We start from the raw sequence: 26,279 nt of genomic DNA on the forward strand, positions 1-26,279 counted from the left end.
TTCACAATGTGTGGGGGCTTCTCATCCATGGAGGGGGTCATTCACAATGTCCGGGGGCTTCTCATCCATGGAGGGGATCACTCACAATGTGTGGGGGCTTCTCATCCATGGAGGGTCACTCACAATGTGCGGGGGCTTCTCATCCATGGAGGGGGTCATTCACAATGTGTGGGGGCTTCTCATCCATGGAGGGGGACACTCACAATGTGTGGGGGCTTCTCATCCATGGAGGGGGTCACTCACATTGTGCAGGGGCTTCTCATCCATGGAGGGGATCACTCACAATGTGCAGGGGCTTCTCATCCATGGAGGGGATCACTCACAATGTGCAGGGGCTTCTCATCCATGGAGGGGGTCACTCACAATGTGCAGCGGCTTCTCATTCATGGAGGGGGTCACTCACAATGTGCGGGGACTTCCCATCCATGTAGGGGCTCTCTCACAATGTGCGGGGGCTTCTCATTCATGGAGGGGGTCACTCACAATGTGCGGGGGCTTCTCATCCATGGAGGGGGTCACTCACAATGTGTGGGGCTTCTCATCCATGGAGGGGGTCACTCACAATGTGCGGGGGCTTCTCATCCATGGAGGGGGTCACTCACAATGTGTGGAGGCTTCTCATCCATGTAGGGGCTCACTCACAATGTGCGGGGGCTTCTCATCCATGGAGGGGGTCACTCACAATGTGTGGGGGCTTCTCATCCATAGAGGGGGTCACTCACAATGTGCGGGGGCTTCTCATCCATAGAGGGGGTCACTCACAATGTGCGGGGGCTTCTCATCCATGGAGGGGGTCACTCACAATGTGCGGGGGCTTCTCATTCATGGAGGGGGTCACTCACAATGTGCGGGGGCTTCTCATCCATGGAGGGGGTCACTCACAATGTGCGGGGGCTTCTCATTCATGGAGGGGGTCACTCACAATGTGCGGGGGCTTCTCATCCATGGAGGGGGTCACTCACAATGTGTGGGGGCTTCTCATCCATGTAGGGGCTCACTCACAATGTGCGGGGGCTTCTCATCCATGGAGGGGGTCACTCACAATGTGTGGGGGCTTCTCATCCATAGAGGGGGTCACTCACAATGTGCGGGGGCTTCTCCATGGAGGGGGTCACTCACATTTTTGGGGTAATACCAAAAGGCATCACAGTGAAAGATAATGCCTTACCAACACCAGGTCAAATTACCTATGCACTGCCGGATGCAGCAAGCCTCCATGATAAAGGCGGGGGCAGCACATGTGCAGAATACTGATGCAGACAGTTTTGCACAAATATTGTCTATTTATGTCATTTAATAAAGTTTTATATACAGGGGGTGAAATAAGTATTATAACACATCAACAATTTTCTAAGTAAATCTATTTGTAAAGGTGCTATTGACATGAAATTCTCACTAGATGTGGGTAACAACCCATCCGATCCACACAGGCAAAGAAATCACCATAGATGTCCATAAATTATGTGTAATAATGAGAAATGACAGCGAGAAAAAATATTTAACACGTTTACTAAATGGGGAAAATAAGTATTTTTTGAAAATTTTGCAAGTTTTCCCACCTACAAAGAATGGAGAGGTCTGTAGGATGATTCTGAGAAAGGTCAGGATTCAGCCCAGAACTACACGGTAGGACCTGGTCAGTGACCTGCGGAGAGCTGGGACCACAGTCTCAAACATTATTGTTAGTAACACACAACGCCGTCAAGTTCTGTTTTTCTATTGTATCAAATACTTATTTCATGTAATAAAATGCTAATTAATTATTTAAAAATCATCAATGTGATTTTCTGGGTTTTATTTTTAGATTCTGTCTCTCACAGGTGAAGTGACCTACGATAAAAATTACAGATCTCTCCATTCTCTGTAGGTGGGAAAAAGTGCAAAATCGGCAGAGTATCAAATACTTATTTTCCCCACTGTATATAATACTCCGTACAAAAGCCTTTATTGGTGATGAAGCTTCAATACACCTCATGTATGGAGAAACTAGTCACAGGCATTGCTCAGGTGTGATTTTGGTTCATTTTTCCATACAAACACTCATCACATCCTGGAGGTCCCGTGGCTCCTTCTATGAACTCTGAACTTTATTTCCTTCCATACATTTTCTCTTGGATTCAGGTCCAGTGATCTGCTCGGCCTTTCTAGCAGCTTTATTTTCTTTCTCTGAATGCAACTGAGAGTTTCCTTGGCCATGTGATTGAGATCATTGGCTTGGTGAAATGTCCACCCTCGTTTCATCTTCATCATCCTGGTAGATGGCAGCAGATTTTTATCAAGAATGTCTCGGTACATTTGTCCATTCATCCTTCCTTTAATCATATAAAGTTTGCCAGTGCCGTATGCTGAAAATCAGCCCTATACCATGATACTGCCACCTCCTCACTACACTGTTGATATGCTGTTTTTGGGGTGATATGAAGTGTCTTTTGGCCTCCAAAAATAGTGTGTATTATGACATCCAAAGTGGTCACTTTTGGGCTCATCTGACCAGACTATGTTCTTCCAGTATTTCACAGGCTTTTCTAAATGTTGAGCAAACTGTAAATGTGCTTGAACATGCTCTTTGTCCAGCAATGGAGTTTTGCGTAGTGAGCATGCGAGTTGTCGTGGCCGATTTATGGTGAAATAATGTTCTTTCCACTTCCTGATCACTGGTACATTCAGTAGTTTAGAAATTCTTCTATAATTAATGCCATCAGTATGTTTTGCAGCAATAAGGTTGCTAAGGTCTTGAGGCTGCTCACTGGTTTTACCCATCACGGGATGTTTTGTGTGGCACCTTGGTAATAAGATAAGTTTTTATAGTCCATCAGATGAACCAGCTGATATTATTTGTCACGTGGCTTTCTAATTACTGATAGATCTCAGCCGATGTCAGGACTTTCCAGAGCTTTTTGCTCTTCTCTTTCTTCATGTGTTCAATGCTTTTTCCAGGTGTCATTTCTCATTATTACACATAATTTATGGGCATCTTTGGTGATTTATTTGCCTGTGTGGATCGGACGGGTTGTTGCCGACATCTGGTGAGAATTTCATGTCAATAGCACCTTTAGAAATAGATTTACTTAGAATATTGGTGACGTGTTCAATACTTATTTCACCCGCTGTCTGCAGTCTTCAGCATTCTAATGACTTATTTTTCCTGTAAGAATACTGATGCTTTGTTACACCAAGAATTTCCCCTAGTGCTAAATAACAAATACACGTGGAATCTCCACATCCGTAAAAGTTGTTATTGCTGATTGAATTCTGTAAATAAAAAACTCAAACAATTGTGGAACTGCACTTGTTTCGCCGCATTTGGATTTTTTTTTTCGTTCTTTCCAGTGCATCACGTGATAATATGTATGGTATCATTCAAAACTACAACTTATCCCATAAAAAACAAGCCCTGATACATCTATGTTGACAAAACAATAAAAAAAAAAGTTATGACTCTTGGAAGAAGGGGAGGAAAAAATGAAAGCGCAAGAATGGAAAATTGCCTTATTAGTCGGGGGGGTTAAAATAGAGCGGACATGAGTGAATCCAGGTCTTTAGAAAAGATTAGGATGTCTTCTGAGACATACGGGAACAGGACATCATGAAAGATTTATTTAACAAACTACTGGAGCACAGCCAATGACAAGAAATTCAGTGTGACCATCGCGGGAATTGATTGCTGTCTTTCCATTCGTGGCTCTGTTTTGGTGAAGATGGATGCTCCCTTAATCCCGTCAAAAAGTTCTGAGATGCTGGGCAACTTCTAGTGATCATTCAGAGAGAGCTTATTTAGACCCGTATAGTCGATGCATGGTTTAAGAGCCATTTTTATTCTTCATGAAGAAGAAACCTTTATCAGGCCTGAGACTAGGACTTTTGGAAGAATCACCTGGGAGGTTCAGTACAAGGATGACGTAGTGTATATCACTGAAACGGCCAAGGAAGAGGTAGTATTTTGGCCTTCTGCTTGGGAAAAGATGTCAGCGAAGTCATAATAAGGAAAAAGGCAAGTTGGAGAAAAAGGATGCAGAGTTTCAGAGAAAGTTGAGTTGTTGAGGCAGAACTGTGATCCCCATTAGGTGAACTGGTTTCGTACCAATCTATGACCGGAGAATATAGCTTTAGGCACGGAAGTCCTAAGAGCAGCTGCACGTCAGAAAATGGAAACACTAGAAAAGAATTGTCCTTAATGTGTAGTTCTCCAACTTGGGTCACCTTGTTAGTACAAAGCTGGATATGACCACCAGCAATTGCAGAACCATTCGTTGAGATCATTTGCAGCATGGTGTCTACTAAGAAGTCAATAAAATTCTCTACAGCTTCGGAATCAATGATGCCTTGATCTCAGAGGAACAAACGATAATAGACTTAGATACCACATGCTCGTCTTTGGAGGAGGAAATTGTACACCCCAAGGCAATCCCTCCTCTTTCCCCTTTTGGGAAGATTCCCTGTTTGGCCTTCATTTTGGAACAGTCTTTGTGAAATTGATCAATTTTAAAGCAACATAGACAAGGTCCTTCTATCTGGTGATGGGAAGTTTCGACCAAGCATAATTTCTTCCAGCCAATTAATCTCTGGGAGGAGATATTTTAGATGCTCTTATATTTGAGAACTGAGAATCTTGATCTTTCTTCCTTCACCGCTTTCTAAAACACACAGCACTGTGTAAAAGTTTTCAGCTTTTTTTCCCCACCTGCTTAAAGGTAAAAATTATTTAAATATTAAAAAGGTTAATAAATTGCATTTTATAAACTGATTACAATTAAAGTGAATAAATAAACAAAAGAGAACTCATAGCAATGCCTTTGAAATGGAAACCAGGCCCAGAGATTCAATAATGCACAAAAACCATAAGAACTGGGGAGTCAAGATGTGGAATATTCGGCTGTAACAGAAGCAGATCTGGAGAGCGGCACAACAATGAGGGTCTGCACGAGCCGTGAAATGCGTGGAGGTTCTTTGCAAGTTTGTGGCTGCATTTCAGCAAATGGAGTTTGGGATTTGGTCAGGATTGTTGGTGTCCTCAATGCTGAGAAATACAGGAGATGCTTATACATCATGCAATACCATCAAGGGAGTATCTGGCTACAAATTGATTCTGCAGCAGAATGACTCTAAATATACAGCTAATGTCATTAAAAAATATACTTGGCTTAAAGCAAAACAAGGAGTCCTGGGTGTAACGATCCGGCTTCACAGATCCCTGATCTCACATCATTCAGTCGGTCTGGGATCATGTGAAGAGACAGAAGGATCTGCACAAGCCTCATACACAGAAGATCTGGGGTCAGGTCTCCAAGATGTTTGGAACAACCTCCTGCTAAGTTCCTCCATAACCTCTGTACACGTGTATCTACAAGTATTGATGCTGCTTTGAAGTGCGGTCACTCCAAATATTGGTTTGATTTAGATTTTGCATCATTTGTATTTACTTTGCTAACATTTCTATATGTGAAAGCATTCTTACTTTACAGCTTTTGTTTTCAGACCTGTCAAACATTTGCACAGTACCGTAAGACCATACAGGTGGCAAAATAAACATCAAGGGATTTCGGCAAAACAAGTACGCCTTTTAGCCAGATCGACATAGAAAATTACCAGAAGAGCGTCATTATTAGAGACCAGTTGTTGCGGATTACAAGGTTCAGAATTAGATGGCATACATTCCCAAGTAGTTAGTTCTGTGTCTAAGCTAGAGTACAAAGCAAGCAGCTAGGTGGATACAAACTGGTTTGTCAAACATTCTATGGAAATCAGGCAGGAAGGAAGATAGACAATCTTCTGATACATTTTCTGTTTCCCATAAGATGCCGTCCTAGCCAGGACATCTCCACACTACAAAGAAAAAATATAACCCATTTTCAATCAGAAAATAATTGTTCAGTGTACGGTGCATTGACGAACTAAGCCTCAACAAGACTTATGGTCTCCACGAAAGTGAGCAGGTGTAGGCAATTGTGCAGATGATCCCTAGAAGATTGTACCGAATTAGAGGGAGGTTCTGGCAGATGTTGAGGATCGTGAGATGAAACCGTCCATATGAGACAATACATCGGATTAGAGGGTAGACACACTCTGGGAAACCTCCTGTTGGCTTACAACAATTTGCATCACCATTGTGGTAAAACCCTCCCTATCCAGTGACAATGGTGTTGAAGTTGCCTTTTTTTGGAATCCATAACCTGAATATTCTGATTTCTACTCGCCTAGTGAAGTGGATCTTCTAAGCTGTACATCAGCATAAACCCCACAGAACAGAGACAATGATACAGCGCAGCTGGACTTGCCAGATATGACGTGATACCGTGAGGACCAGTACAGTTGGATAAGCAAAGCAGGAAGCATTCAATGCAGCAGAACTAAACATGCGGACTACACTAGAACACTAGAATAGAAAATGCAGCAGGATAGCTGAGATGAGTTAGTAAGCGGGAACTCTACACAGCAGAATTGTAGATGCAGTAGGTCCAGAGTAGCAGAGATAACTTTGTTATTAAGTACCTTATAGCAGCAGGCTTGTAGTTATGAACAGTACAAAATTTGCCGGACTGGACTTGGTAGAAGCTGGTTGTAGGATAGCAGACAGTTGGACATCTGCCTGGAGCAGAGTCACGTAGATGTGTAGCTTGAGTCCTGATATCCACATGGTAGCTGCGTGCATTACTACCTCAATGCTCAAGCAGAGCTCAGTTGACCTTAAAAGGCCTTGGGTGATGACATCAGAGCTGCTTGCCAGATTTAGACAGTTACCCAGCACAGACAGATCTGACCAAAGGAAAATAGACCAAAGCTCGGCACCAAAGAAAAGTGAGTACCAGCGGTGCTTACTGCCAAATTTAATCAGCCATGTGCTTTGCAAGCTGCAAATAAATACTCCTTTTGGATGTTTACTTTCTAAAGTTGTAAAGTATGACCTCAGCGCAAATGGCGTGACCCTTGACAGTGTAATTTAGTCGTTGATCGATATACATAGAATAAATGGTGTTGAGAGCAGTGTATCTTATATAGACAAGTGAATAGCAGGTCATATATTCAGTCATTGTGTGACTTTATCTGTTATATTCAGTGGATATAAAAAGTCTACACATCCTTGTTAAAGTGTCAGGTTTTTGTTATGTACAAGAATCATTTCAGAACTTTTTCCCCCTTTACTGTCGCCCATAATCTGTACAATTCAATTGAAAAACAAACTGAAATCATTTTAGGGGGGAAAAACTAAAGAACTAAAATAACTTGTTTGAATAACACTGCACACTCTTAATCTAATACTTTGTTGAAGTACCTGAGAAGACCCGGGGTCTTCCATGGGCATAATACCACTCAGACAACACAGGGTGAGGATAAAACAGCGTGGCAATACTTTACTGAACCACAAAGCGGACAATAAACACATAGAACAGTCCCAGCAATACCCGAGATGGTACAAAATTACACAGTCTCACCCTTCCGCTGGCCCGCCTGGAATAGAACAGCTGCGACTTTGGGACTTCCAGGGCCAACTACCTCAACCAGTGGCCCCCCGCTTCTGGCGGGCCCCCACAGAGAGAAGGTAGCAGCAAGCTTAGGAAGCTAGCAGTCCATCGAGTTACAAGGCCAGGAGACCCGAGGGTCCCACCCTGGCCTCTCTGAGAGAGTTTCCAAGGGCCAGATGACCGGCTGGTCCCAATCTGGCTTCTCCGAATGTCTCCATGGGTTCTAGGCAACCCCAAACAACATATCCATGGGGTCAGGTGACTTCATCGTCCCAACCTGATCTCCCCAAATGTATCCATGGTCTCTCTGATGGTCATTGGAGCAGATCCGTATCTTTCCAGTCAGGGCTATATACTGTTAGGCTAGAATCATGTAGAATACAAATCTGTGTCTCTTTGGGTAAAGCCATCCTTCCAAGTTGATGGTCTGGGAGAGTCTCAACTTCACTTCTTGTAAAGTTTCTTTCAATCTCTGTTTCACGTCTGACTGCTACAGAAGCACATGCCCCTTAAAATAGTTACAGTTGTCCTTGCAAGTACACATTCACAGGTAAGGGGTTAGGGAGGGCATTACTCACAGGGCTCAGCTATCATTGTTTGAGATAATCTATTTACATAGTTGGTATAGTAGGGGGCTCCTTAAATTAACATCATTGTTTCAGAATCAAAGAGGAGACAACAATCAGGGTTATACAAATACTGGTCTGTTCTTCTTGACCAGGCACATAAATACACATACATTTACAAGTCAACACAAAGATAATAGGGTATTTCTCTTGGATTAACAAATCTAAACATCTGACTTATTAAGATTATAGGCTGCATCGTCACAGTACCCTTTGAATTTCTGGCAGCATTCAGTCTTTTTAAGTCGAAGTCTATCAGAGAGGCACATCTAGAATTGGCGATCTTTGTCAACTCCACCTTGCAGCAGCTCCACTTCTGTCAGATTGCGGGGGCATATCCTGTGTACACCTCTTCAGGTCACCACAGACTGTCCCTTAAGTTCATGTGTAGACTCAGGCTGGGCCGTTCCAGAACTGTGATTTGGAGGCCACTTATGATTGTTTTGTTGAAAGTTAAATTCCTCCTCATCTTCAGCTTTTTAGCAGAAGCATGTAGGTTTTGTTGCAAAATTTACAGATATTTGGAACTATTCATATTAATAAATGGAGAGCAAATTGGCTAAAGCCCCAGTTCCAGCTGCCGATAAAAAGCCCCAAAGCCTAATGCTGCCTCCACCATGCCTCACTGTGGGGATGGTGACCTTTTGGTGATGCGCAGCGTTGGCTTTGTGCCAAACAAACTTTTTGGAATTATGGACAAAACCGTCAACCTTGATAACACGTTTTCCTCATGCTTTTGGCAGCTGTGACAGAGGGTTTGGCAGAACATCGTAGGTTGTGCATATTTATCTTTGTGAGAAAAGGGCTTCCGTCCCCACACAATCTGGACATACAAAGAATATGGGAGATTTTTGTCACATACCGGACACAACCAGGACTGGACAGAAATCTCTGCAGCTCCTTTAATGTTGCTGTCTGCCTCTTGGCCAAATTTTGTTATCTTTTCATCAATTTTTGAGGAACGTCCATTTCTGAGTAATGTTACTGTCGTGCCAGATTTAAGCAACTTCTTGATGGTGTCTTTTACAGGGGTGTAGAGTTTTTGTCAGTTACGGCTGCCTTTGTAGATATATAGAGATCATGTAATTAATCCCTTTGTGGTTGTGTTCACCACAGATGGATCCAGGAGGAGAAATCCACCAGAGAGATGTCCCCGTCCTCTGTATTCCAAGGACTATACAGAGGAGAATCACAATGTCCCGGAGGATCATCAGGTAGATGACACTGAAGTCCCCACAACATTTGACCATGAAGTGATGGGACTGGTGATCATCTTACATTTTTCTTCTCTTTTTAGGGTGAAGATCTGATTGATATTAAGGTTGAGGATATCGATGAAGCAGAAGAGACGATGGATTTTTGGGCCAATCATCAGGGTAATGAGGGGAGACTATCATGTCTGTTATGTGGTCAGCTACTACTACTTCCATCATCACATGACACAATCTATTCCTTTACTTTGTGTTTCCTACAGATGGACGCATGGAAAGAAATCCACCAGAGAGATGTCCCCGTCCTCTGTATTCCCAGGACTGTCCACAGGAGAATCACAATGTCGCAGAGAGTCATCAGGTAGATAGCGCCAAGCTCTGTACTGGATCTGTATATCAGAGGGATTTCTGGCCCAGTGTCATAGATGTCCTACATTCTGGTGGTTTCTTCAGTTGATCAGTTGGATCTTCCCAGCCTTGGACCATATTGTGTCTTGGTTATCAGTGATGAGAAGAACCTCTTTCCAGCAGTGACCACATCCAGTGCGGTTATTCATCCAGCAGAGTAATGTTCGTGTATTCTAGAGTTTACGGCTCTGACACAGAGAAATACAGAAATGTAATGTTTTCATTAATTCAAGCATCAAGTGTGAGAAGATGGTGATTTAGACTAAAAGGGTACATGTACTTTTCGCGAAAAACTTATAGAACATGTACATGAAACTGGAATATGTGAATGGGGCCTTAGTTTGTTTCTTGTGCCAAGTTGTACTGAATTGTTACATCTGTCCTATCAGAGGGAAGATCTGACTCCTATTAAAGTGGAGGAGGACATAGAAGAGGTGATGAGGGGAGGTCAACCGTGTATGAACGTCGTGAAGGAGGAAATTCCAGATGTCACCACAGGTACATAATAATGATATTATGTTAACATTATTTGTATTAACATAATACGATCACATCTCGAACACAAGATCCATCATTTATAACAGATGCCATCTCCCCTCCTCCTCCTGTACAGTGTCTGATAACACCTCTATATACAGTAGATAACACAGGATCCACCATTCACAATAGGTGATGTCACAGCTCACCTCCTCCTGTACAATGGCTGATAACACCTCTATATACAGTAGATAACACAGGATCCACCATTCACAATAGGTGATGTTACATCTCACCTCCTCCTCCTGTACAATGACTGATAACACCTCTATATACAGTAGATAACACAGGAAACACCATTCACAATAGGTGATGTTACATCTCACCTCCTCCTCTTGTACAATGACTGATAACACCTCTATATACAGTAGATAACACAGGATCCACCATTCACAATAGGTGATGTTACATCTCACCTCCTCCTCTTGTACAATGGCTGATAACACCTCTACAGTTGAAACCAGAAGTTTACATACACTATATAAAAAGACACATCTGCGTGTACGTCAATTAGGATTACCATAATTTTTAGTATTAACTATGAAACTATGAATTACCCCATGTGGAATTATATACTTAACAAAAAAGTATGAAACAACTGAAAATATGTCTTATATTCTAGGTTCTTCAAAGTAGCCACCTTTTGCTTTGATGACTGCTTTGCACACTCTTGGCATTCTCTTGATGAGCTTCAAGAGGTAGTCACCGGAAATGGTCTTCCAACAATCTTGAAGGAGTTCCCAGAGATGCTTAGCACTTGTTGGCCCTTTTGCCTTCACTCTGCGGTCCAGCTCACCCCAAACCATCTCGATTGGGTTCAGGTCTGGTGACTGTGGAGGCCAGGTCATCTGGCGTAGCCCCCCATCACTCTCCTTCTTGGTCAAATAGCCCTTACTCAGCCTGGAGGTGTGTTTGGGGTCATTGTCCTGTTGAAAAATAAATGATGGTCCAACTAAACGCAAACCGGATGGAATAGCATGCCGCTGCAAGATGCTGTGGTAGCCATGCTAGTTCAGGATGCCTTCAATTTTTAATAAACCCCCAACAGTGTCACCAGCAAAGCCCCCCCACACCATCACACCTCCTCCTCCATGCTTCACGGTGGGAACCAGGCATGTAGAGTCCATCCGTTCACCTTTTCTGTGTCGCACAAAGACACGGTGGTTGGAACCAAAGATCTCAAATTTGGACTCATCAGACCAAAACACAGATTTCCACTGGTCTAATGTCCATTCCTTGTGTTCTTTAGCCCAAACAAGTCTCTTCTGCTTGTTGCCTGTCCTTAGCAGTGGTTTCCTAGCAGCTATTTTACCATGAAGGCCTGCTGCACAAAGTCTCCTCTTAACAGTTGTTGTAGAGATGTGTCTGCTGCTAGAACTCTGTGTGGCATTGACCTGGTCTCTAATCTGAGCTGCTGTTAACCTGCGATTTCTGAGGCTGGTGACTCGGATAAACTTATCCTCAGAAGCAGAGGTGACTCTTGGTCTTCCTTTCCTGGGGCGGTCCTCATGTGAGCCAGTTTCTTTGTAGCGCTTGATGGTTTTTGCAACTGCACTTGGGGACACTTTCAAAGTTTTCCTAATTTTTCGGACTGACTGACCTTCATTTCTTAAAGTAATGATGGCCACTCGTTTTTCGTTACTTAGCTGCTTTTTTCTTGCCATAATACAAATTCTAACAGTCTATTCCAGGCGCCCTCAAACTACGACCCGCGGGCCACATGTGGCCCGCGGAGGATTTTTATCCGGCCCGCCGGGCTGTGGGCGGAGGAGAGCGGTGCCAGCGCCCGCCCTTCTCCCCCGCTTGCTCAGGGCCCCGGCAGCCGGATACTTACCTCTCCCCGTGCCTCTGCAGATCCGCTGTCTTCCTGCTGTGCGCTCCCTGTGACGTCTCAGGTCAGAGGGTGCGGTGACGTCTTTCCACCGCGCCCTCCCCTGAGCCGTCACAGGGAGCGCAGAGCGGGAAGACGCCGGTGACGCTGGAGTCCGGACCCGAGCAGCGGCAGCAGGTGAGAAGTGAGGTGAGTATTTTTTTTTTTTTTTTTAATGTATGGAGGCATGGGGCATAATATTAGGGGTGACATCCTGCATGGGGCATTATATGGGGGGTGACATCCTGCATGGGGCATTATATGGGGGAGTGACATGCTGCATGGGGCATTATAAAGAGAGGGGGGTGATATCCTGCATGGGGCATTATATGGGGGGGTGACATCCTGCATGGGGCATTATATGGGGGGTGACATCCTGAATGGGGCATTATAACGACAGGGGAATGATATCCTGCATGGGGCATTATATGGGGTTGACATCCTGCATGGGGCATTATATGGGGGTGTGATATCCTGCATGGGGCATTATATGGGGGGGAGAGGTGACATCCTGCATGGGGCATTATATGGGGGTGTGACATCCTGCATGCGGCATTATATGGGGGGGTGACATCCTGAATGGGGCATTATATGGGGGGGTGACATGCTGCATGGGGCATTATATGGGGGGTGACATCCAGCATGAGGCATTATATGGGGGGGGTGACATCCTGAATGGGGCATTATAAAGACGGGAGTGATATCCTGCATGGGACATTATATGGGGGGGTGACATCCTGCATGGGGCATTATATGGGGGGTGACATCCTGCATGGGGCATTATAAAGACAGGGGAGTGATATCCTGCATGGGGCATTATAAGGGGGGAACAGCTTGCATAGGGCATTATAAGGGGGAAACAGCCTGCCTATTGAGGACCTATGCTGCCTATTGGGGACATTTACCTTCCTATTGAGGACCTATGCTGCCTATTGGTGACATTTACCTGCCTATTGGGGACCTATGCTGTCTATTGGGGACCTATGCTGTCTATTGGGGACCTGTGCTGCCTATTGAGGACCTATGCTGCCTATTGGTGACATTTACCTGCCTATTGGGGACCTATGCTGTCTATTGGGGACCTATGCTGTCTATTGGGTACAGTTACCTACCTATTGAAATACCGGTTGATTTAACTTTACTTGTTCTTCATTTTAAATATTGTATTTGTTCTTGTATTGTTTTTTTTTTTTACTTCAAAATAAGATATGTGCAGTGTGCATAGGAATTTGTTCATAGGTTCTTTTAAAAACTATATTCCGGCCCTCCAATGGTCTGAGGGACCGTGAACTCACCCCCTGTTTAAAAAGTTTGAGGACCCCTGGTCTATTCAGTAGGACTATCAGCTGTGTATCCACCTGACTTCTGGACAACACAACTGATGGTCCCAACCCCATTTATAAGGCAAGAAATCCCACTTATTAAACCTGACAGGGCACACCTGTGAAGTGAAAACCATTTCCGGTGACTACCTCTTGAAGCTCATCAAGAGAATGCCAAGAGTGTGCAGAGCAGTCATCAAAGCAAAAGGTGGCTACTGTGAAGAACCTAGAATATAAGACATATTTTCAGTTGTTTCACACTTTTTTGTTAAGTATATAATTCCACATGTGGTAATTCATAGTTTTGATGCCTTCAGTGTGAATGTACAATTTTCAGAGTCATGAAAATACAGAAACATCTTTAAATGAGAAGGTGTGTCCAAACGTTTGGTCTGTACTGTGTATGTGTGTATATATATATATATATATATATACAGTACAGACCAAAAGTTTGGACACACCTTCTCATTTAAAGATTTTTCTGTATTTTCATGACTATGAAAATAGTACATTCACACTGAAGGCATCAAAACTATGAATTAACACATGTGGAATTATATACTTAACAAAAAAGTGTGAAACAACTGAAAATATGTCTTATATTCTAGGTTCTTCAAAGTAGCCACCTTTTGCTTTGATGACTGCTTTGCACACTCTTGGCATTCTCTTGATGAGCTTCAAGAGGTAGTCACCGGAAATGGTTTTCACTTCACAGGTGTGCCCTGTCAGGTTTAATAAGTGGGATTTCTTGCCTTATAAATGGGGTTGGGACCATCAGTTGTGTTGTGCAGAAGTCAGGTGGATACACAGCTGATAGTCCTACTGAATAGACTGTTAGAATTTGTATTATGGCAAGTAAAAAGCAGCTAAGTAAAGAAAAATGAGTGCCCATCATTACTTTAAGAAATGAAGGTCAGTCAGTCCGAAAAATTGGGCAAACTTTGAATGACTCCCCAAGTGCAGTTGCACAAAACATCAAGCGCTACAAAGAAACTGGCTCACATGAGGACCGCCCCAGGAAAGGAAGACCAAGAGTCACCTCTGCTTCTGAGGATAAGTTTATCCGAGTCACCAGCCTCAGAAATCGCAGGTTAACAACAGCTCAGATTAGAGACCGGGTCAATGCCACACAGAGTTCTAGCAGCAGACACATCTCTACAACAACTGTTAAGAGGAGACTTTGTGCAGCAGACCTTCATGGTAAAATAGCTGCTAGGAAACCACTGCTAAGGACAGGCAACAAGCAGAAGAGACTTGTTTGGGCAAAAAAACACAAGGAATGGACATTAGACCAGTGGAAATCTGTGCTTTGGTCTGATGAGTCCAAATTTGAGATCTTTGGTTCCAACCACCGTGTCTTTGTGCGACGCCGAAAAGGTGAACGGATGGACTCTACATGCCTGCTTCCCACCGTGAAGCATGGAGGAGGAGGTGTGATGGTGAGGGGGTGCTTTGCTGGTGACACTGTTGGGGATTTATTCAAAATTGAAGGCATACTGAACCAGCATGGCTACCACAGCATCTTGCAGCGGCATGCTATTCCATCCGGATGGCGTTTAGTTTTACCATCATTTATTTTTCAACAGGACAATGACCTCAAACACACCTCCAGGCTGTGTAAGGGCTATTTGACCAAGAAGGAGAGTGATTGGGTGCTACGCTAGATGACCTGGCCTCCACAGTCACCAGACCTGAACCCAATCGAGATGGTTTGGGGTGAGCTGGACCGCAGAGTGAAGGCAAAAGGGCCAACAAGTGCTAAGCATCTCTGGGAACTCCTTCAAGATTGTTGGAAGACCATTTCCGATGACTACCTCTAGAAGCTCATCAAGAGAATGCCAAGAGTGTGCAAAGCAGTCATCAAAGCAAAAGGTGGCTACTTTGAAGAACCTAGAATATAAGACATATTTTCAGTTGTTTCACACTTTTTTGTTAAGTATATAATTCCACATGTGGTAATTCATAGTTTTGATGCCTTCAGTGTGAATGTACAATTTTCATAGTCATGAAAATACAGAAAAATCTTTAAATGAGAAGGTGTGTCCAAACTTTTGGTCTGTACTGTATATATATATATATATGCCCCGTATATTTATTTATTTATTTTAATTTACAGGAATCCAAATGTCCTCACCCAGTGACAGCGCCCGACACAGGATTGAGGTAAGTTATTTTTCTTATTGTTATTATTTTATTATTATTTTATTTATTTATTTTCAAATGTGAGGATTTTCTTTATTCTCTTTTTTTGCCTGTTCATAGAGTTTTTCACCCTTCGAGGGGCTCCCTGACGCTATGGATTCTCCCACACCACCAGCGAGGTTCACAGCAGGAGAAAGAGAGACGTCTGTGAGTATAATAGTTATCGTAGTAGTAATCATTATGGTCGTGTAGTTGCCATCATGGCCGACCAGTGGAATTGGAAAATTCTGCATCGTATATTGTATCACAGATTTTCTAAAAAGAATGTGTCTTTCTGTCCTAAAGGAATCGGCCTTGGGCCAACCTATATACCGGCAGCAGAGACCCTCCCAGAGACATCGTTGTGCTAGACGTGGCCGCAGAAGGGTAATTCATCTCTTTCCTCCCTCGTTGTACTCATTATAGATCAGTGCACAAAAAACTGTACAGTATCAGAGATACTATAAGAAATGGGGAGGATCCCCTGCACCATAGACCCCCGCTATGGAGCCGCCCTGAATCCTCGGCATCTCGTAACGTGTCGTGGATTTCAGAAGTCCCGAGATTAAAGGCAATAAGGATATTGTAAAGTCCATATATGACGATGGGCCCGGCCCCATTATTTGTCATTTTCTATCCCACTGTCTGCCATGTTCATGTTATGATCTGCAACATGTACTAAGGAAAGATAGGGGAAAGCTGTCCCTACAGTAAGACTAAGCTGAATCCCTACTATGTAGCAGGCTGCCTGTTCCTTGCGAACAGACCCGCCTTCGTCCTCGGCTAGTCTGAACGAAGACCTATAGAATTAAGGGAGGGGTCCCTAAATGAACTAAGGACTGGGACAAAATGGTACACCTCCTAAACAGAAGTTGTTGCAGAGCACAAAGAGACAAACTGACAAAAAGTACTAGAGGTCCCAGAGGACCAAGCGAACTGACAGAGATAGGCACCGAAGCACCTGGCTAGAGAGACAGTCAAACAACACTGAAGTCCAGCAAAGCCAGAAGGGCGGAGCTGGAATATATAGGCAGCTGGTCACGTGACCACAAAACACAAGATAGCAAAAACTAACAGGAGGGTTCTAACAGTACCCCCCCTCTTCTATGAGGATCTGTAACGGGTCTGGGAGGCGGAACCTCTGAGCTACTATACAAGGGGGCAGTCCTTGTAAGGGAGCGGGTGGCGACCAGGGAAGACGGGCAGGAGGTCACAGCAGGTGACCGGGACAGTCTCTGAGTGAACGGGCTGGAGGTCACGGCAAGTGACCGGGGCAGTCTCTGGATGAACGGGCTGATGATCACGGCAAGTGACCGGGGCAGTCTCTGAATGAACGGGCAGATGGTCACGGCAAGTGACCGGGGCAGTCTCTGGATGAACGGGCAGATGGTCACGGCAAGTGACCGGGGCAGTCTCTAGGTAAAGGGTTGGTACGACCTGTGGCGGCTGATGATAGACGTGAGCTCCCAGGTGAGCAGGCGAGAGTCTCTGGATGAACGGGTGGTCACAGCACGTGACGGCGGAGCCTCCAGGAAGACCAGCAGACAGGCGGCAGATGAGCGCTCCCAGGTGAGCGGGCAGAAGTCTCTGGACAGGCGGGTGGTCACAGCACGTGACGGCAGAGCCTCCAGGTAGGCTAGCAGACAGGCAGCAGATGAGCGCTCCCAGGTGAGCGAGCAGGAGTCACTGGACAGGCAGGTGGTCACAGCACGTGACGGCGGAGCCTCCAGGTAGACTAGCAAGCAGGTAGCAGGTGTGTGCTCCCAGGTGAGCGGGCAAGCTGGTCCATAGACAGACTGACAGGAGTTGGAAGGCAGACCGTCGGACCTCGGGCAAGCAGGCAGGTGGCTGATGTGCGCTCCCAGGTGAGCGGGCAGACTGGTCCTTAGACAGACTGACAGGAGTAGTAAGGCAGACCGTCGGACCTCAGACTAGCAGGCAGGTAGCGGATAATCTGGCTGGTAACTGGCAGGTAACTGGCAACGGGACCTGAGGGCTGAAGCAGAGTAGTAAACAGTGCAACAACATTGCTCGGGCACCTCCATTTTGGAGGAGGTGCCTTATATATGGTGAAGTCCTCCGGCCATTGGCCGGGGACTCCTTAGGACGGCGCGCGCGGCCCCTTTAAGAGGGAGGGAGAGCGCGCGCCCTAAGCACATTGGACGGGAAGGAGCGCGCGCTGCCAGCAGAGCGGGAGGAGGACGCCGGGCACGGAGCAGGGAGGTGAGGGGAACAGCGTCCCTGCCTAGCAGAGGGCAGGGACGCCGGTGCTACAGTACCCCCCCCTTTAGGCCCCCCCTTTTTTAGGCCAGACAGAAATTTAGCTAGGATAAGAGGGGCATGGATGTTCTCCCGGGGCTCCCACGTTCTCTCCTCAGGACCAAACCCCCTCCAATCTACTAGAAAAAAGGTCTTTCCTCTTACCCTTTTGGAGGCAAGAATGTTCTCTACCTCAAACTCGTCCTCAGCAGAAACCGGAGCAGGAGGCGTACCTGTAGACTTGGAAAAAGAGTTAAGTACCACAGGTTTGAGGAGAGATACATGGAAGGAGTTAGGGATCCGTAAGTTGGCCGGGAGTTTTAATTTATAGGCCACAGGGTTGATCTGACTGATGACCTCCAGAGGACCGATGAACCGAGGCCCTAACTTGTAAGAAGGTATCTTGAGTCGGACATATTTAGACGAGAGCCAGACTTTATCTCCAGGACGAAATTGAGGAGGATCCAGGCGTTTTTTGTCAGCGTGTCTTTTCATCCGTTCGGACGACTGGAGGAGTGCGGATCGGGTACTCTCCCAAATGGAGGAAAATTTGCTAACGAGAGATTCCGCAGCCGGGTTGTCCACAGAGGTGGAGACAGGGAAAGGAATCCGAGGATGCTGACCGAAGACTACAAAAAACGGGGATTTGGAGGAGGATTCGCTCTCGTGATTGTTATAGGAGAACTCGGCCCATGGTAGGAGATCCACCCAGTCAGAATGATGGGCATTAACGAAGTGCCGGAGGTAACTGGTCAGGTTCTGATTGATCCGCTCCACTTGACCATTGGACTGTGGGTGGTAAGCGGAAGAGAAGTCCAGGGTGACGTCTAGCAGTTTACAAGTGGCTCTCCAGAAACGTGAGGTGAACTGTACCCCACGATCCGACACGATGTGGAGGGGCAGGCCATGAAGACGGAAGATGTGGCGGATAAAGTCTTTAGCCAGCTCGGGTGCAGACGGAAGGCCAGGCAGGGGAATAAAGTGAGCCATCTTGGAAAAGCGGTCAGCGACCACCCAAATGACCGTACAACCGGCAGAGACGGGGAGATCAGTTATGAAGTCCATAGCAATATGCTGCCAGCAGGCACAGGAAGCGGAAGAAGGCGTCCGGCTGGCAGGTGTCTCGGGACCTTGTTGCGGGCGCAGGACACACAGGCAGAAACAAAGTCTATTACGTCCTTGTGCAGGGTAGGCCACCAGTAGTGCCGGGCAATAAGCTGGAGGGTCTTTTTCTGACCGGCGTGGCCAGCTAGTTTAGACGAGTGACCCCAGTGTAGGATCTTCTCCCGATCAGGTACTGATACGAACGTCTTACCGGGAGGGAGACGATTTAGGCTCACGGGAGCCACCTGCATTACTCTGGCGGGATCGATGATATGTTTAGGTTCTTCCTCGAGATCGGACACCAGAAAGGATCGGGACAAGGCATCTGCTTTGACGTTTTTGTCAGCCGGGCGAAAATGAAGAACAAAATCAAAGCGAGCAAAAAACAAGGACCACCGGGCTTGGCGCGGGTTAAGTCTCTGGGCATGCTGGAGGTAAGCCAAGTTCTTGTGGTCAGTGTAAATTATTACCGGGTGAAGAGCCCCCTCGAGTAGGTAACGCCACTCCTCCAATGCCAGTTTGATGGCCAATAACTCTCGGTCTCCTATGGAATAGTTGCGCTCAGAAGAGGAGAAGAGTTTGGAGAAGAAGCCACAAGTTACCATTCTCCCGGAAGATGATTTTTGAGTAAGTACCGCTCCGGCTCCAGAGGAGGAGGCGTCAACTTCCAGGAAGAACTGCTTGTTGCAGTCCGGGCGATGCAGCACCGGGGCGGAAGAGAAGGCCTGTTTTAGGGAAAGAAAGGCCTCCTCTGCTTCGGGCGGCCACTCTTTGGGATTAGTACCCTTACGGGTGAGCGCGGAAATTGGGGCAGTCCGGGAAGAGAAGTGTGGTATGAAGAGGCGGTAGTAGTTGGCGAAGCCCAGGAATCGCTGAATGGCCTTCAACCCCTCCGGTCGAGGCCATTTCTCGATGGCAGACAGTTTCTCTGGATCCATTCGTAGGCCGGTCTGAGAAATAATGTAGCCCAAAAACGGAAGCGAGGTCTGCTCAAAGAGGCACTTCTCGTATTTAGCGAAGAGGTGATTCTGCCTGAGCCTGAGCAGGACCTGACGAACGTCCCTCCGGTGAGTCTGGAGATCCGGAGAGAAGACCAAGATGTCGTCCAGGTACACCACTACGCAGGAGTAGAGAAGGTCCCGGAAGATGTCATTGACCAACTCTTGAAAGACGGCAGGAGCGTTACAGAGACCAAAGGGCATTACCAGATATTCATAGTGGCCGTCCCGGGTGTTGAATGCCGTCTTCCATTCATCCCCCTGACGGATACGAACCAGGTTGTACGCCCCACGGAGGTCCAGTTTGGTGAAGATTCTAGCCCCCCTCAGACGATCAAATAACTCCGGAATGAGCGGAAGGGGGTACTTATTCTTCACCGTGATCTGGTTAAGGCCTCTATAGTCTATACAGGGACGGAGAGAGCCGTCCTTCTTTTTGACGAAAAAGAAGCCTGCTCCCGCCGGGGAGGTAGATTTCCGGATGAATCCCCTGGCCAGATTCTCCTCAATATATTCGGACATCGACCGGGTCTCAGCAGCGGATAAAGGATAAATACGCCCATGGGGAGGAGTAGTACCAGGTAACAGGTCGATAGGGCAGTCGTATGGTCTATGAGGAGGTAGTGTCTCTGCTTCCTTTTTATTAAAGACATCAGCATAAGACCAATAAGGAATCGGAAGTCCAGGTAGATTAGCTGGGGTAGGAGAAGGACGGACGGGATGGACGGGAACCAGACAGGTCTTATGGCAGTCCTGTCCCCAGCGAAGGACTTCTCCGGTCTGCCAGTCAAGCACGGGTGCATGTCTCTGGAGCCAAGGTAGGCCTAGCAAGAGGGCGTGAGAGAGTCCAGGCAGAACATGAAAGGAGATACTCTCAGAATGCAGCATTCCCACCTGCAGAGTAATGGATTCGGTGATGAGTTGGATGGGGCGTGGTAAGAGGCCCCCATCCACGGCAGCAACAGACAAGGGTACAGCCAGAGGTTTGGTGGGGATGCGGTATTTCTCTACCAGGGACTGTGAAATAAGATTCCCGGCTGCTCCAGAGTCAAGTTGGGCTAGTTCGAAATAACGGTTCTCCCCGCAGACGATTGAGACTGACAGCAGCAGAGATGGAGAGGATTTATTCTTGTCTAGGTTGACCTCTCTGAGCGAACCTAGACACAGGCGTTTCCCGACCTCTCCGGGCAGGCACGGGTCCGGTGCTCCTTACTGCCACAGTAGAAGCAGCTCCCCTCGGCACGGCGTAAGTCCTGACGGGTTTTGACCATCTTGGTTTGGTCGACCTGCATAGACTCAGGAGAGTGTACCTGGGTAGAGACGGAGGGAGTGACGGGTTTCTGAAAAGTAGGAGCTAGACATGGTAACCTCCTCTCACGGGTGACCTCTTTGGCACGCTCCTGGAACCGTAGGTCAATCCGGGTGGCAAGAGTTATTAGGTCATCGAGAGTGGTAGGAATGTCCCGACCGGCAAGTTCATCTTTAATACGGCCGGACAGACCCTCCCAGAAGACGGATACCAGAGCGTCGTTATCCCAGGCCAGCTCCGAGGCAAGGGTACGGAACCGTATGGCATATTGGCCCATGGTGAGACTTCCCTGACGGAGGCGTAGCAGTGATGATGCGGATGAGGTCTTCCGTCCGGGTTCGTCGAAGACTTTCCGGAAAGCCGTGAGAAAAGCAGGCAAGTTGGACACCAGGGGGTCTCCTCTCTCCCATAGAGGATTTAGCCAGGCCAGGGCCTCCCCGGTGAGATGGGACATAATGAATGCAATTTTGGCCCGGTCGGAGTTAAACTGGTGGGACAATAGTTCAAAGTGCAGGGTGCACTGATTTATGAAGCCCCGAGCCTGGGCGGAGTCGCCTCCGAAGCGAGGAGGTGCAGAAAGCCGGGGTCCGGGGTAGGATACCATGGTATTAGTGGGCAGCGGAGCTGCCGGATTGCGAGACATGGCACTGGCGGAGGTTGCTGGTGGAGCAGTCAGAGTGTCCAGGCGAGTATTGACATTCCGCAGGTGACCCAGGATGGACTCCTGTTGGGACCTTTGACGGGACAGTTCATGACACAGGTCCGAGAGCGAGGGAGCTTGGGTGCCACCGGGTTCCATGGCCCGAGCAAACTGTAACGGGTCTGGGAGGCGGAACCTCTGAGCTACTATACAAGGGGGCAGTCCTTGTAAGGGAGCGGGTGGCGACCAGGGAAGACGGGCAGGAGGTCACAGCAGGTGACCGGGACAGTCTCTGAGTGAACGGGCTGGAGGTCACGGCAAGTGACCGGGGCAGTCTCTGGATGAACGGGCTGATGATCACGGCAAGTGACCGGGGCAGTCTCTGAATGAACGGGCAGATGGTCACGGCAAGTGACCGGGGCAGTCTCTGGATGAACGGGCAGATGGTCACGGCAAGTGACCGGGGCAGTCTCTAGGTAAAGGGTTGGTACGAACTGTGGCGGCTGATGATAGACTTGAGCTCCCAGGTGAGCAGGCGAGAGTCTCTGGATGAACGGGTGGTCACAGCACGTGACAGCGGAGCCTCCAGGAAGACCAGCAGACAGGCGGCAGATGAGCGCTCCCAGGTGAGCGGGCAGAAGTCTCTGGACAGGCGGGTGGTCACAGCACGTGACGGCAGAGCCTCCAGGTAGGCTAGCAGACAGGCAGCAGATGAGCGCTCCCAGGTGAGCGAGCAGGAGTCACTGGACAGGCAGGTGGTCACAGCACGTGACGGCGGAGCCTCCAGGTAGACTAGCAGGCAGGTAGCAGGTGTGTGCTCCCAGGTGAGCGGGCAAGCTGGTCCATAGACAGACTGACAGGAGTTGGAAGGCAGACCGTCGGACCTTGGGCAAGCAGGCAGGTGGCTGATGTGCGCTCCCAGGTGAGCGGGCAGACTGGTCCTTAGACAGACTGACAGGAGTAGTAAGGCAGACCTTCGGACCTCAGACTAGCAGGCAGGTAGCGGATAATCAGGCAGGAATCTGGCAGGTAACTGGCAGGTAACTGGCAACGGGACCTGAGGGCTGAAGCAGAGTAGTAAACAGTGCAACAACATTGCTCGGGCACCTCCATTTTGGAGGAGGTGCCTTATATATGGTGAAGTCCTCCGGCCATTGGCCGGGGACTCCTTAGGACGGCGCGCGCGGCCCCTTTAAGAGGGAGGGAGAGCGCGCGTGCGCGCCCTAAGCACAGTGGACGGGAAGGAGCGCGCGCTGCCAGCAGAGCGGGAGGAGGACGCCGGGCACGGAGCAGGGAGGTGAGGGGAACAGCGTCCCTGCCTAGCAGAGGGCAGGGACGCCGGCGCTACAGGATCCTCCGGATCTTCCAGGCCCAGGCCTATCCGGAAACCTCCTGTGGAAAGCTTTAACAAGCCTAGGAGCTGTAACATCATCCGTCCTTACCCAGGAGTTGTCTTCGGGACCGAAACCCTTCCAAGAGACAAGATACTGTAATCTCCCTCTATGCCATCTAGAATTCAAGATACGAGAAATTTCAGATTCGCCGTCTTCCACCACAGGAGGAACTGTGACAGTGGCGTCCCTATCAGATACGTCAGCCTTTTTCAACAAGGTAACATGAAACACAGGATTAATCTTCCAGGAAGTAGGGACATCCAACCTAACAGCAGACGGGTTAACAACCTGAAGCTCTTTAAATGGACCCACAATCTTAGGACCCAGTTTCTTAGAAGGAATCCTCAACCGCAGGTTCTTCGAGGACAACCAAACCATGTCACCCACAGTAAACAAAACCTCCTTACGTTTCCTGTCAAAATACTTCTTGGACTTCTTGTTAGCCTCTTGCAGGTTACAACGTACATTAGTCCAAACTCTCTCCAAATCACCGGAAAAATTCTCCTCCTCCGGCACCGCCGACCCCAATTTGGAGAACGAACCAAAAGAAAGATGTCTCCCAGTACAATAAAAAAAAGGAGAACACCCAGCAGAGGAGGATGTATGATTGTTAAGAGCAAATTCTGCGAGAGGTAGAAACTCAGACCACCCCTCTTTATTGTCCACAACAAAACAACGCAAAAACTGTTCAACATCCTGGTTCTTTCTTTCAGTCTGTCCATTCGACTCCGGATGATAACCAGACGAAAATGACAAATGGACTCCCAACCTGTCACAAAAAGCACGCCAAAAGCGAGCCACAAACTGAGGTCCCCTATCCGAAACAATATCCGTGGGGACGCCATGGAGTCTGACAATCTCCTTAACAAACGCCTTAGCGAATGTCTTGGCGCAGGGCAACTTAATGAATGGAACCAAATGACACATCTTACTAAAACGGTCCACGACCACCCAGATGACAGTAAAACCCTCGGACACAGGAAGATCAGTAATAAAATCCATAGTGAGATGCGTCCAAGGCGCACTAGGAACCTCCAGAGGGCAAAGCAACCCCGCAGCAGGAGTATGTGAAGCCTTTGACCTAGCACACACAGTACAGTGACGCACCCCCTTGAGGACTTCTTTCTGCCATCCAGGCCACCAAGAACTGCGACTGATAAGTCTCTTAGTCTCTGAAATTCCTGGATGACCTGCCAACCGAGACTCATGACACTCCACAAACAAATCTCTCCTAAAGGTTCTAGGCACGAACAACCTCCCATGAGGAGTGTTAGATGGGGCATCATCTTGGGCTTTCAGAATCCCATTCTCCAAAACGGAGTCCAAAGCCGCCACCACAACTCCTTTCTGTAAAATGCTCTCCTCCTCCTCGGCACCGACCGTAGGAGAGAAGCTGCGAGATAAAGCATCGGCTTTAACATTCTAAGTACTAGGGATATAGGCAACAGAAAAATGAAGCCGGGGAAAAAAAAGTGCCCACCTAGCTTGACGGGCATTCAAGCGCTTGGCAGCATCCAGATAGATCAAATTCTTATGATCTGTGAAAACCTGAATAGGAAATTTAGCACCTTCCAAAAAATGACGCCAATGTTCAAACGCGAGTTTAATAGCCAGCAACTCCCGATTTCCAACATCATAATTCAGTTCGGTTTCCGAAAATTTTTTCGAAAAGAAGGCACAAGGATGTACTCCATCCCTGTTCTCCTGAGACAAAACTGCTCCGACCCCCACCGATGAAGCATCGACCTCGACCAAAAAAGGCTTGGTCTCATCAGGCTACATAAGGATAGGGGCAGAACTGAACCTCTCTTGGAGATACTCAAACGCTTCAATGGCCTCAGTAGTCCACTGGACAGTATTCACACCTTTCCTGGTGAGATTGGTCAGAGGCTTAACAATTACAGAAAAATTCTTAATGAATTTCCTGTAATAATTGGCAAAACCCAAAAATCTCTGTATCGATTTCAAACCAATAGGCCTAGGCCATTCCTGCACAGCCTGAACCTTCACCAGGTCCATCTCAAAGCTCTCGCTGGAGATAATGTAGCCCAAAAAACTAATTCTCTGCACAGCGAACTCACATTTCTCCAGCTTAGCAAAGAGTGAATTATCACCCAATAACTGCAAAACTTCACGTACGCTCTGCCAATGGGACTCTAGATCTGGTGAATAAATCAAAATGTCATCCAAATACACAACCACATTCGTACCAATCAAAGGTCTCAGGATGTCATTAATAAGGCTCTGAAAAAATGCAGGTGCATTGGTAAGACCAAAAGGCATCACCAGATTCTCAAAATGACCCACCGGAGTGTTAAAAGCAGTTTTCCGTTCATCACCCTCCTTCACACGTAACAAATTGTATGCCCCCCAGAGATCAATTTTTGAGAACCACTTTGCTCCCACTAACTGGTTAAACAAGTCAGGAATTAACGGCAATGGGTGGGAATTGCGTACGGTAATCTTATTAATTTCACGAAAATCCAGACATGGTCGTAAACCCCCGTCATTTTTTTTAACAAAGAAGAATCCAACTGCCACAGGCGACTTAGAAGGTCTAATGTGACCAGCAGCCAGGCTAGTCTCTATATACTCCTCCAAGGCCTTTCTTTCAGGGATAGTCAGATTAAACAAGCGACTTTTGGGAAGAGTAGCTCCAGGAACAAACTCAATGGCGCAATCATAATCCCTATGAGGAGGTAAAACTTGCGACTCCTCCTCCGCAAAAAACTCTCCAAAAATCTTGAATACATACCGGTAATTCCCCTTTTTCCACAGCCGCAATGCGACCATTACAACATTTATCATAGAACTTCGGACTCCAAGAATTAATCACATTAGTAGACCAGTCCAGTAAAGGATTGTGCAGTCTTAACCAAGGCAATCCTAGAACAACTGGAGAGGGCAAATTATCCAAAACAACCAAGTCCAAAATTTCTTGGTGAACTCCATTGATAGTG

At 47.1% G+C, this 26,279-nt stretch overlaps 1 protein-coding gene across 2 annotated transcripts in view; it reads left to right on the forward strand.

Annotated features, from left to right (window-relative positions):
- Positions 1–26,279, forward strand: part of LOC141272353 (uncharacterized) — a 34,827-nt gene that overhangs the window by 4,331 nt on the left and 4,217 nt on the right. For both annotated transcript variants that reach the window (XM_073682973.1, XM_073682984.1), the window contains 7 exons: positions 9,203–9,300; positions 9,384–9,462; positions 9,561–9,658; positions 10,095–10,203; positions 15,551–15,597; positions 15,697–15,783; positions 15,922–16,002. In XM_073682973.1, the coding sequence (XP_073539074.1) occupies positions 9,203–9,300; positions 9,384–9,462; positions 9,561–9,658; positions 10,095–10,203; positions 15,551–15,597; positions 15,697–15,783; positions 15,922–16,002 (599 nt within the window). The remainder of the gene's footprint in view (positions 1–9,202; positions 9,301–9,383; positions 9,463–9,560; positions 9,659–10,094; positions 10,204–15,550; positions 15,598–15,696; positions 15,784–15,921; positions 16,003–26,279) is intronic.

This window comes from Phyllobates terribilis, unplaced genomic scaffold (genome assembly GCF_046119375.1).
Source record: "Phyllobates terribilis strain yellow unplaced genomic scaffold, ASM4611937v1 Scaffold_1__5_contigs__length_1240528914, whole genome shotgun sequence".
Lineage (NCBI taxonomy): Eukaryota > Metazoa > Chordata > Amphibia > Anura > Dendrobatidae > Phyllobates > Phyllobates terribilis.